The sequence below is a fragment of the Hydra vulgaris genome, chromosome 09 (assembly GCF_038396675.1).
Source record: "Hydra vulgaris chromosome 09, alternate assembly HydraT2T_AEP".
Classification (NCBI taxonomy): Eukaryota; Metazoa; Cnidaria; class Hydrozoa; order Anthoathecata; family Hydridae; genus Hydra; species Hydra vulgaris.
In genome coordinates, this window is record NC_088928.1 from 51,797,691 (window position 1) to 51,809,979 (window position 12,289).

Sequence of the window (12,289 nt, forward strand, 5' to 3'; positions counted from 1 at the left end):
AATAGAAAGTGAGAAATATCTTTTATATTATCACTTCAAGACAACTTGCACAGCATCAAGACAAGCAGAAGTCATTTTTTTAAGCTGGTTATCAATGAAGCTTATACGAGTGTTAGTGGTTAGCAATGGAGCATATATTGATTTTAAAATGTTAAGGGCAAGAGTATTCCCCAAAAAATCTGTTATTCTGCAAAACCAAGCAGCTGAATTAGATTTACAATTTGTAATTATTAGCAAAACTTTTTTCACTAACTGACTACCAAAAACATGATCAAAAGTTGCATCCTCAGATAAAACATAAAACTTTTTCATTCAAGACTCAGTAGGGAGTTTTCCAAACAATGTAAGCATGCGCATTTTCTTTTATGGCAGTTTTATTACAAAACGCCCCTCTTAGGATTGCTTGCAAACTTTTACATTTTACTGTTCCAATAGCGAGGAAATGTTTAAACTCACTGTAATGCTTCGTAAAAATGAAACAAGTATGAAAAAGAATATGAAGCCGATTTTCACGATATCTAGGAATAATACTTCGTAGTAGAGTGTTTTCATCTAAAAAATTTACAAACCCTTTTGGATCACCTTTGACGTCTATAAACCTCATTTTGTTCATGGCTAAACCAATTTTAACTGCCATACAATCATTTCCAAATAATTAACAACTCTCACACTCAAGAGACTTTAATGCTGAGCGACATGAAACTGCAATTGTGTCAAAAGGGTGCAAATGGCAGTTCAGCTCATTTAAATTTTTGCCCCCAGGTTGCACAAACTTTGCTTATAGTAAGATGGTTGACTGCAACTCTGTCTGACATTGTGTAAGATAAATTTTCAATAATCAAGATACGATATTCATCAAAGCTACTTTGATAAAAATCTGAATAAACAAATGCCATATAATCAATTAAAGTGCATATATGACTTTCATAATCAAATGCTGATCCTCCTGGTAACATATCTAGAGCAAACACAAGACATTTATCTTTAGATGTTAAGTTAATGCTAATAATGTAGACACTTTCTTGTGTTGCAGCATCAAACCCAAGAATAAGATTATTATTATGCATAGCCCACTTTGCTGCTTGCAAATCTGAAATACTGCCAAGTTCACGAGCTCTTCGCTCAACAGTACTTCGATGAGGAATATTATTAAAAATAACACCCATATAATGCCCTATTTTGCTCATAAGATATGAAATGTTACCTGTTGGTATATTACACAACAACATACTATAAATTATTATTCTTATTTGTAATGAATATGTTTTTTCATCTTCTGGCATAATTATATTTCTTTCCTCCTAAATTTGGAGCAAATCATCCTCCAAACTTGCAATTACCCTGTTACTTGTCAACAGCAGCATTATGCTTAGCTTTGAGTTCCCTTAACTTATGCTTTTCATTTAATTTTAAAGCTTTTTTTTTCAACTTTAAAGTGACGAATCTGCTCACTGTAATTTTAATTTTTTGTGTGTGTTTTTTCAGATCTGGTATTTCTGCCCTTAAAACTTTAATTTTTTTTTTTTTAACATTTTGTCTTAGAACACATAATTGATTTGGCATGCTGTTTAATTCAGCTTTTAATAGCGCTATCTTGCTCCGAGGTTCTTTGTAAGAGTTAGTAAACCGAGAAGACAAGTAAGATAACTTACTTTTTAGTTTTTGTTTTATAGGGCCTAATTGCTCTCTAAATATATGTTTAGTTACGTCTCATTTGCAATAACCTGCAGATGTTAATGTTCAACCAGTTAAAGGAGATAAAACATTCATATTGGTATATGAAACATCTGAGAAGCGTGATGATAATACAATATTAGACAAACTTGAAATATGGCTTAAGAGAGGTTTATTGAAAAAGTCAAAAAAACGCTTACTTTCCTCAGCCCTGCTAAAATTACTAGACCAATTTAATGACTTATTTACGAGACTCCAAACCTGACTTTTACATGTTTCTAGCTTAAAATATTTAGTGACTTGTTGAGATGTTTTGAGAAACGAATCACTATTTTTTGTAAATAATAAAAAAATATGTCAATTTCTACAAACTGTATTACACTCAGTATTAGTGTCAGTGCATATTTGCGACAATTCAAAATTATCAGTTAAACGCTTAATGCATTCACCATAAAACACAAACTTTGTTTTTGGCCCCATGATAGCAGAAAAAAAAATTTAATTTTTATAAATAAAAAATAATATATTTAAATAATGGTAAATATAATGACATTACAATTGCTAACTACATTACAACTATTTAGTACAATTAAATAATCTATATCCAACATCGTTATTGTTATTACTCGTACATTTGACCCCTCCTCACTGCGAGTGTATCGCATTATTGAAGCTTAAAAAGTTATATAATAGCTGTATAATGTTAAGATGTCTGGGTATGCTTTTTTTATGAAATTCGAAAGGTAGTAAAAAAAAAGTTTATTAAGGGTGGGAGAATATATTAGAAAAATGAACCAGCATTCCTTTGATATATACTTGATGTCCAAACAACAACAAATTTTTACCTAATTGGAGTAGAGTTTTAACGTGTCTGAGTATGCTTTTTTTTAATGAAATTTGGCAGGTAGTAAGAAAAAAGTTTATTAAAGGTGAGAGAATATATTAGAAAAATGAACTAGCATTCCTTGATATATGTATATATCAAGTATACTTGATGTCCACAAAACAAGCAAGTTGTTAACAACAATCAAATTCATAATAAATAAAATTTTACATCAAAAAATCCATGCAAAATTAAAGTTCCATAATTCTAGTATTCAAAATATATTTTTTAGTATTCAAAAAACTGAGTGTAATACAGTTTGTAGAAATTGACATATTTTTTTATTATTTACAAAAAATAGTGATTCGTTTCTCAAAACATCTCAACAAGTCACTAAATATTTTAAGCTAGAAACATGTAAAAGTCAGGTTTGGAGTCTCGTAAATAAGTCATTAAATTGGTCTAGTAATTTTAGCAGGGCTGAGGAAAGTAAGCGTTTTTTTGACTTTTTCAATAAACCTCTCTTAAGCCATATTTCAAGTTTGTCTAATATTGTATTATCATCACGCTTCTCAGATGTTTCATATACCAATATGAATGTTTTATCTCCTTTAACTGGTTGAACATTAACATCTGCAGGTTATTGCAAATGAGACGTAACTAAACATATATTTAGAGAGCAATTAGGCCCTATAAAACAAAAACTAAAAAGTAAGTTATCTTACTTGTCTTCTCGGTTTACTAACTCTTACAAAGAACCTCGGAGCAAGATAGCGCTATTAAAAGCTGAATTAAACAGCATGCCAAATCAATTATGTGTTCTAAGACAAAATGTTAAAAAAAAAAAAATTAAAGTTTTAAGGGCAGAAATACCAGATCTGAAAAAACACACACAAAAAATTAAAATTACAGTGAGCAGATTCGTCACTTTAAAGTTGAAAAAAAAAGCTTTAAAATTAAATGAAAAGCATAAGTTAAGGGAACTCAAAGCTAAGCATAATGCTGCTGTTGACAAGTAACAGGGTAATTGCAAGTTTGGAGGATGATTTGCTCCAAATTTAGGAGGAAAGAAATATAATTATGCCAGAAGATGAAAAAACATATTCATTACAAATAAGAATAATAATTTATAGTATGTTGTTGTGTAATATACCAACAGGTAACATTTCATATCTTATGAGCAAAATAGGGCATTATATGGGTGTTATTTTTAATAATATTCCTCATCGAAGTACTGTTGAGCGAAGAGCTCGTGAACTTGGCAGTATTTCAGATTTGCAAGCAGCAAAGTGGGCTATGCATAATAATAATCTTATTCTTGGGTTTGATGCTGCAACACAAGAAAGTGTCTACATTATTAGCATTAACTTAACATCTAAAGATAAATGTCTTGTGTTTGCTCTAGATATGTTACCAGGAGGATCAGCATTTGATTATGAAAGTCATATATGCACTTTAATTGATTATATGGCATTTGTTTATTCAGATTTTTATCAAAGTAGCTTTGATGAATATCGTATCTTGATTATTGAAAATTTATCTTACACAATGTCAGACAGAGTTGCAGTCAACCATCTTACTATAAGCAAAGTTTGTGCAACCTGGGGGCAAAAATTTAAATGAGCTGAACTGCCATTTGCACCCTTTTGACACAATTGCAGTTTCATGTCGCTCAGCATTAAAGTCTCTTGAGTGTGAGAGTTGTTAATTATTTGGAAATGATTGTATGGCAGTTAAAATTGGTTTAGCCATGAACAAAATGAGGTTTATAGACGTCAAAGGTGATCCAAAAGGGTTTGTAAATTTTTTAGATGAAAACACTCTACTACGAAGTATTATTCCTAGATATCGTGAAAATCGGCTTCATATTCTTTTTCATACTTGTTTCATTTTTACGAAGCATTACAGTGAGTTTAAACATTTCCTCGCTATTGGAACAGTAAAATGTAAAAGTTTGCAAGCAATCCTAAGAGGGGCGTTTTGTAATAAAACTGCCATAAAAGAAAATGCGCATGCTTACATTGTTTGGAAAACTCCCTACTGAGTCTTGAATGAAAAAGTTTTATGTTTTATCTGAGGATGCAACTTTTGATCATGTTTTTGGTAGTCAGTTAGTGAAAAAAGTTTTGCTAATAATTACAAATTGTAAATCTAATTCAGCTGCTTGGTTTTGCAGAATAACAGATTTTTTGGGGAATACTCTTGCCCTTAACATTTTAAAATCAATATATGCTCCATTGCTAACCACTAACACTCGTATAAGCTTCATTGATAACCAGCTTAAAAAAATGACTTCTGCTTGTCTTGATGCTGTGCAAGTTGTCTTGAAGTGATAATATAAAAGATATTTCTCACTTTCTATTACAAAGACACTATAGGAGGTAAGAGACGCAATTAAGATAAGAGACGCAAAGAGAGGAACTTAGTAGATATATTTTAATGTTGTTGCAATTTTGCTTTTTTAAATGGATTTTACTAAATGAACATTATTATTTATAATTTTTAATAAACTTGTTTCATATTAAAAATTTAAAAAATTAAATTTACCAACTTCATCTACGTCATCACTGATATCAGGCACCCAGAGTGAAAACCAAGATCTGCTTGGCAAGTTTTTTACTGTGTTTTAATTTTTGTTTTTAATTTTAATTTTTCGAACATTCATATAATTTTTTTGTTTTAAATATAGACTTGTCTAGGAGTGATTTCTTGGTTTGGCGCCAAAGCCACCCTGGGCCTAAATCCATAAGGGCCTTCCGCATATTTTTTATTTTTTTATTTTTGTTCTTTTTATTACAATCTGAATAAAACTCGTGTTACATGTTAAAATAAATCGTTAAAATATATTATATAAATTAGTGTTCGGCACAAATTCAAATAGTTTGATCAAATATGCGTCAAATGTTTGAAATGGCCAAATTCAAATCTTCCTATTTTGAATTTAGATCAAATTCAAATCTTTCCAAGATTTGATGTATATTTGAACGTTATTTAACTTATTTCATTTATTAATTTTAGTTATCTGAATCTATAAATTTTATTCATATTGCAGCATTTGTTACTATTTCTCACACATTACAGCTTCTTTTATTCTTTTTAATCCAACCAAGACTTCAAGCACTGGCAAGCTTGAATGGTATCTGCAGAGAGAAGATTTCTTTTGTCAGTAATAAGATTTTTTCCTAATGAGAAGAGCCTTTCTGATGATACAGATGTAGCAGGAATGGCCAGGTAATCTCTAGCCATTCTGAATAGGTTTGGATATTTGTCAGATCGAGATTTCCACCAAAGTATTATAATGAAAAACAAGGAAAAATAATTAATGAAAATAAGAATAACGAATATTAAAATAAATTTGAATTTGAATACACGACGGAAAATACAAACAATAGACAAACATACAAGACAATATACAAAAACGCACAGAAAATTAATAAAATTAAAAAAAAAAATTCTTTGCTTTCAAGCAAGCCATTATTATATTTTTTTATTATTTTCTTTTTTCGAATGATTGTTTCTTGCAATGAATGTTTTTCGATTCGTTATTGTTTTACTTTTTCCATTTTTATTGTGGTTAAATTGTATTTGCAATTTTTTCTTTTGATTTTTACATATATTTTTTTCTACGTTTTTTCTTTTAATCTTGTACTTTGTTTACATTTCTTTTCTTTTTTTCTTTCTCTATGCTCTTTCCTTTCTCTTTAATATTAACAAACTTTAATTAAAAACTCTTTTTTTTTTTTTTTTTTTTTTACGTTATTGAAAGGCGACCGCCATTCCGGAAACCACTGCAAAGACCCCGGAATAAAGTGATATATATGTTTGCGGGCCTGTAAAATTTGGCGTTTTTTTTTCAAACGCAAAAATTGAGAACAAAGTGAATATTTGAAAATCAAATCCAAATCCTCCAGATATTTGTCAAATCAAATTCAAATCTATCCCCTCAAAGAACAGTTCAAATTCAAATCTTTAAAGGTTTGACGTATATTTGATTTTGCCGAACACTAATATAAATACTAAAATATATATATTTTTTCTAATATAAAGAACGCGGAGACTCGCAGAAGACTACTAGGTCTTGTCATCGAGAACCGCTAGAACGTTAAATACAATAAAATAAAGTTACAAGATAAAAACTCTTTACTTGACAAAAATATAAATATCGTTAGTGGTCAAATATATTCAAAACTAAAATATAAAGCTATCTTATGAAGCCATCAAAAACCAAGCATTCAAAAATAAAGAAATATGTCATCAATTTTAAAAATTATTTCTTTTAGTTTTTTTTTAAATACTGGATAACTCCATTCATGAGTAAAATCAAAATTTTTTAAGACTATTTTGTTCCATAAAAATGCTCCACGGAATGGAATGCAGGATTTGCCGATATTTGTTTTACATTTTGGTTGTCGTATAAAATTATTATTTCGGAGTATATATTTGTTTTTTTCTTTACATGAATATAAATCACTAAAAGAAACTGGACATAAATTAATTTTACATTTAAACATAAAACAAAGAACGTTGAAAATATTAACCTCATAAATATTTAAGAATTAATAATTGTTCATGTTAAATAAAAGAGGCTTTGCATGAGTAAAACGATCTTTTAAATTTATAAAACGTGCTACATGCTTCTGTTGACAATGGAGAGGTTTTAACTTACTTTTGTGCGTACTCCCCCACGCGACATTGCCATAACTAATATGACAGTGTATCAAAGAGTAATATAACTTAATTTAAGTATGTCTCATTAAAATACTTCTTGATTTATAAAGAATTCCAATACTTTTGGATATTTTATGGCATAAGTTATCGATATGGTACTTCCACGAAAGATTTTCATCTATAATGATACCTAAAAAATTTGTGTACGTGATTCTTTTTATAGGAATGTTATCAAGAATAAGCACAGGCATTTTGCATGGTAGAATATGCTTTTTTGAAACTGGATGAAAGAGAATATATTTGGTTTTTTCAATGTTTAGCGAAAGTTTATTTGATTTGAACCAGTCTGAATTTTTTTTCAGTTCAATATTCATATCATGAAACAAATGATTGATGTTTTTGTTGGATAGAAAAAGATTGGTATTATCCGCAAACATTATTGTCATTAAGTTAGAGGCTCTATATAGATCATTTATATAAATAAGAAATAATAGTGGTCCAAGTATACCCTGTGGAACTCCACAGGCTATTTCTAAAACATTTGAAGGGGTAGGTTCATCAATGTAAACAAATTGTTTACGATTTTTTAAGTAGTTTTTTAATAATGTCAAGACTTCACCGGTGATACCATATTGTTTCAGTTTTTTTATGAGAATGTCGTGATTAATGGTATCAAAGGCTTTAGATAAGTCTATAAAAACGCCTAAAGTAAACTGTGATTCTTCAAAGGAATTTGTAATGCATCGAGTGAGTTGAATTACTGCGTGTTCAGTTGAGTTATTCTTTTTAAAACCATACTGATTGTTATAAAGTATATTATTAACAGAGAGATGATTAAATATTTTGTTAAATAAAATTCTTTCAAATATTTTAGAAAAAACAGAAAGAACTGAGATTGGACGATAATTATTTACATTTTTTAGTTCACCTCCTTTGAATATAGGAGTAACTTTAGCTACTTTCAGTTGTTCAGGAAAAATTCCCTGATTTATTGAACATTTAAAAACCTTAAATAAAATATCTTTTATGTTGTTATATGAACTAATGACTATGTTTCCACTGATGTCGTCTGGACCTACTGCTTTATTAGATTTTAGCATTTTAAAGGCACTTCCAAATTCTAAAAATGATACTTCGAAAGCATTTAAATTTGTTTTAAGTGGAAAAACACAATTAATTATAGGGTTTAGCATGTCTGGAATGTTTTTAGATAAATTTGGGCCAACAGATACAAAAAATTTATTTAACTCACTAGCTATTTCTTTTGGGTCATCAACATTATTACCATTAATTTTTAAACTTTTAGGCAAAGAACACGATTTTAATTTGCGATTACCTGTAATTTCTGCTAAAATTTGCCACGTGCGTTTTGAATTAAACTTATGCTTTTCTAACATATTTAAATAATAATTTTTTTTTGCAGCTTTTTTTTGACTTTCGAATTGTTTAGCGTATTTTTTGTATAAAATTTTGCTTTCATCTGTTTTTGTTTTTAAGTATTTTACATACAGTTTTTGTTTTATTTTAGAAGACTTCCTTATGTCCTTATTTATCCACGGTGACTTTAAACTTTTATTAGATTTACATATTTCTTTTTTTGGAAAATTTGCGTCGTAGATATCAAAAAAGGTTTTGTAAAATGTGTCATAGACTATGTTTTGCTTTTAAAGTCGATATTTGTCCATCTAATTAAGGATAACTGTTCATTAAATGATTTTAAACTTGTTTCATTAAAAAAACGTTTGGTAAAAATTTGTTTTTGTTGTGGTAGTAATTTAGGGACAATATTTATTGAGAAGAAAATCGGGAAATGGTCAGAAATTTTTTATAATACCAATTTTAAGAAATTTATTGAAAATATCAGTAGTTATAATGTTATCAATTATAGAAGCTGACGAAGCTGTCACTCTTGTTGGTCTGCTAATTAATGGAACCGCACCGTTTTGAAATAAATTATCATAAAATTTTTTTATGTTGTTATTAGTGTGATATTCAAAACAGTTTAAATTTACGTCACCTATGAAATAGTGAAACTTTTTTTCCTTTAAATCTTTTTTTAAAATGTCATTACACAAAAATGATGCGAGGCTTTCGGTTTTACCAGATGGCGGGCAATAACAGCAACTTAAAAGTATATTTTTAGAATTACCGGTTTTAATTTCTATTGTTAAAACCTCAATATTGTCGTCAGAGATACTCATATCAGGTCTAATAATGAAACACATGTTTTCTTTTATATAAATAAGTACACCACCGCCGCGTTTTTTTGCTTTTGTCCCGCGCGTTTTTTTGCATATGGGCCCAGAACGGAGGTAAAAACCTGCGTCATTTTAAATACAAACCTGGTGGTAGAAGGGATGGCAGAGAATTCAGAAATTCAGTTATTAACAACTATAAATATACTTATTAATAAGTTTATACAGATTCACTTAGCTGAATCTATATACACTTATTGATAGGTGTATGTATAGTGTGTATGTATATATTTATTAAGTTGATACTTTTATAAAATCTTTTTGTATATTAATTTTTGTATAAAGTTTGATTTTTTTATGAAAAATTTGTGTTTTATATAAATACTATTTATTATTACAAAAAAATAATACTCAAGTTTTAACCCACCCTACCAGGTGTGAGAGGTGTAGAGCTTCCAAATAATACCCTCTTGCACTCTTTTTACGTGTTTATCCCTAAAACCTTTTTTTCTTTTGATACTAAATTGCATGCATTTAGATATGAAGATACAAGTTAATAATCTTGATATTGGGTCAGAGAGTGCGCCCGAAGCCAAAAGGACTTAAGCCTATCAACCTAAAGTATCCGAATCCTATTTGGTGGTACTCTGTTAGAATATATTAAAAAATACAAATAATGATTATAAATTTCAATTAAATAATAATATTTTCTTTTAAAAAATTTACATTTTTCAATATAATAAAAAGTTTTGTAGACTCCCCTCTAGCGCTCTTCGTTCATCCTTTGTATATACATATTGCACTTTGTTAGACCTATCTTTTGATACCATGTTGTAAGTATTTTGATAAGAATTGACCAAGTTATGACGTTTTAAGTTAAAAAACCTCAAATTTGATGCAAGTTTCTTCAAGAAATCCATATATAAAAAATTCGGTACTCAAAATGCCATAACTTTTTGTAGAATTGTTGAGTTTGATAACTTTTTCACCTTTAAAATACTGAATTGAAAACCTTTTCAATGATATATAAAAATCTAGTGTTTGATTAATTTAAAATTTCCATGTATTCATGTACCTAGTATTTAAGGATATATATATATATATATATATATATATATATATATATATATATATATATATATATATATATATATATATATAATATATATATATATATATATATATATATATATATATATATATATATATATATATATATATATATATATATATATATATATATATATATACAGAGCCGTACCAAGGACGGGGCCGGCCGGGCCGCGGCCTGAGGCGCCAAAATTGGGAGGGCGCAAACTTTAATAAATTAAAAAAACAATAATCAGTTTATGAAACTAATTTTCACGGCATCGCTGCTGTTGAACAGAAAATTAATTAAAATTCCGCCTCTTGACACAAACTCTTAAATATTAAAGCTCATATACTGAACAAAAAAGCGCCCTATAACACTAATATACCTTTGATAACTTTTGAGCATTATAATTCTATTATGAGTCGAACCCAAAAGTTATCTGGTGCTGAATTTAAGAAGAAAAGAAAACAGCGCCAAGAAAGTGACGAGAAACTACAAAACTGTTTCAAAAAGTGGTTGTTAACAAACTCAGTGGAGAAACAAATTATTTCAGAGGATATTTGTATTGAAATTAATGACAGTTCAACAGATCCTATAATTGACTTTAATTGAGTTCAGATCATCATTTGGATTTAATTGAAGAGGAGATTTTCATCAGCCAAAGTCAAGAAAAATTTTGGGCAACTGATTCAGAACCAACCAGGGAAGATGAAAATGCCTAGCTTTCAGGCCCAGCTAAAATGGACGAGGATGAACTTCATTCAGAAATCTCAGAAATTCCAGTGGCCTCGGAAGAAAATTTTCAACATAGGGATCCAGCAACATGGCCTAAAATAACTGACAAAACAAGATGCTTTTTGATTGAGCATAGGTCAGAGCAAGACAAAAGAGAATTTTTCCCAAACACGCTGTGTGATTTTGACAACAGAATGCGACACTTCAGCTCAAAATGGTATCAAAAAATTCATCCCAATGGTAAAAAATCTTTTCGCACTTGGCTGCAGTACAGCAATAAAAAAGATTCTTTATTTTGCTTTTGCTGTTTGTTATTTTTAACAACAAAAACCAACAATTTCTTAGAAATTTCTAAAGGGTTTTGTGACTGGAAAAAACTAAACCCAAGAATTCCTGAGCATGAAAACAACAATGAACACCAAAGATGCTATTCTGATCGGAAAACTCTTGAAAAAAACCTCAAGGAAGGAAACACCCTGAATTCTGATCTGTAGAGAGTTATTAGTGGAGAGATGAAAAGGCGGAGAGATATCTTAAAAGTGATTGTTGATGCAATTTTTTTCTGTGCCAAGAACAATCTTGCCCTTCGGGGAATAACAGAAGACATTGGTCAACAAAACAGTGGCATTTTTCTGAGCTTAATTGAGTTGATTAGCCATTATTATCCTTTAGTGGCTGAACACATTGCGTCCGTTAAAGCAAAAAAAACCACAACATCCTACTTTTAGAAGCAATTGCACCATTGCACAGACAAATCAAAGATGATCTTCAAGTTTTGGAATCCATTATCTACAATCCAATGACAAATGCTGTCACAGTTAGCAGTGCAAAAGAACTTCTCATTCATATTGATTACAGTTTTTTGTGTTTGTTGGATTTCTGGTGTCAAATTCTTTCTCTAATTGACCGGGAAAACAAACTGCTTCAGTCAAAAACCATTTCAATTGACATTGCCGTAAAAAAAAATGAAATGGTTGAAGGCTTTCATTCAGAATTTTTGAGATGTTGGGGTGGACAATATTATCAAAGATGCCACAGAAAAAGCTAACCAGAGCGAAATTGATGGTGGCTTTCCAATTAAGAGGAGGCGCAAAGTGAAGC

General features: G+C 29.5%; 2 protein-coding genes across 2 annotated transcripts; one reads left to right on the plus strand and one right to left on the minus strand.

Moving 5' to 3' along the window:
• Positions 1–7,236: 7,236 nt before the first annotated feature.
• Positions 7,237–8,562, minus strand: LOC136085565 (uncharacterized). Its single transcript, XM_065806885.1, has 2 exons — positions 8,080–8,562; positions 7,237–7,962 (listed from the first exon to the last, which is right to left on the minus strand). The coding sequence occupies exons 1-2, from the start codon at positions 8,560–8,562 to the stop codon at positions 7,237–7,239; spliced, it is 1,209 nt and encodes a 402-aa protein (XP_065662957.1).
• Positions 8,563–11,193: 2,631 nt separating this feature from the next.
• On the plus strand, positions 11,194–11,682 carry LOC136085566 (zinc finger MYM-type protein 5-like). The gene has a single exon (XM_065806886.1). The coding sequence runs from the start codon at positions 11,194–11,196 to the stop codon at positions 11,680–11,682; it is 489 nt and encodes a 162-aa protein (XP_065662958.1).
• Positions 11,683–12,289: the final 607 nt, after the last annotated feature.

Excerpts from the sequence above, each read along its gene's own strand:
- LOC136085565 (XM_065806885.1), bottom strand. The coding sequence starts at position 8,562 with ATGTTAGAAAAGCATAAGTTTAATTCAAAACGCACGTGGCAAATTTTA. Across the intron at positions 7,963-8,079 it reads AAGGAGGTGAACTAAAAAAT|TATGGTTTTAAAAAGAATAA; the intron begins GTAAATAATTAT and ends TATAACAATCAG.
- LOC136085566 (XM_065806886.1), top strand. The coding sequence starts at position 11,194 with ATGGACGAGGATGAACTTCATTCAGAAATCTCAGAAATTCCAGTGGCC.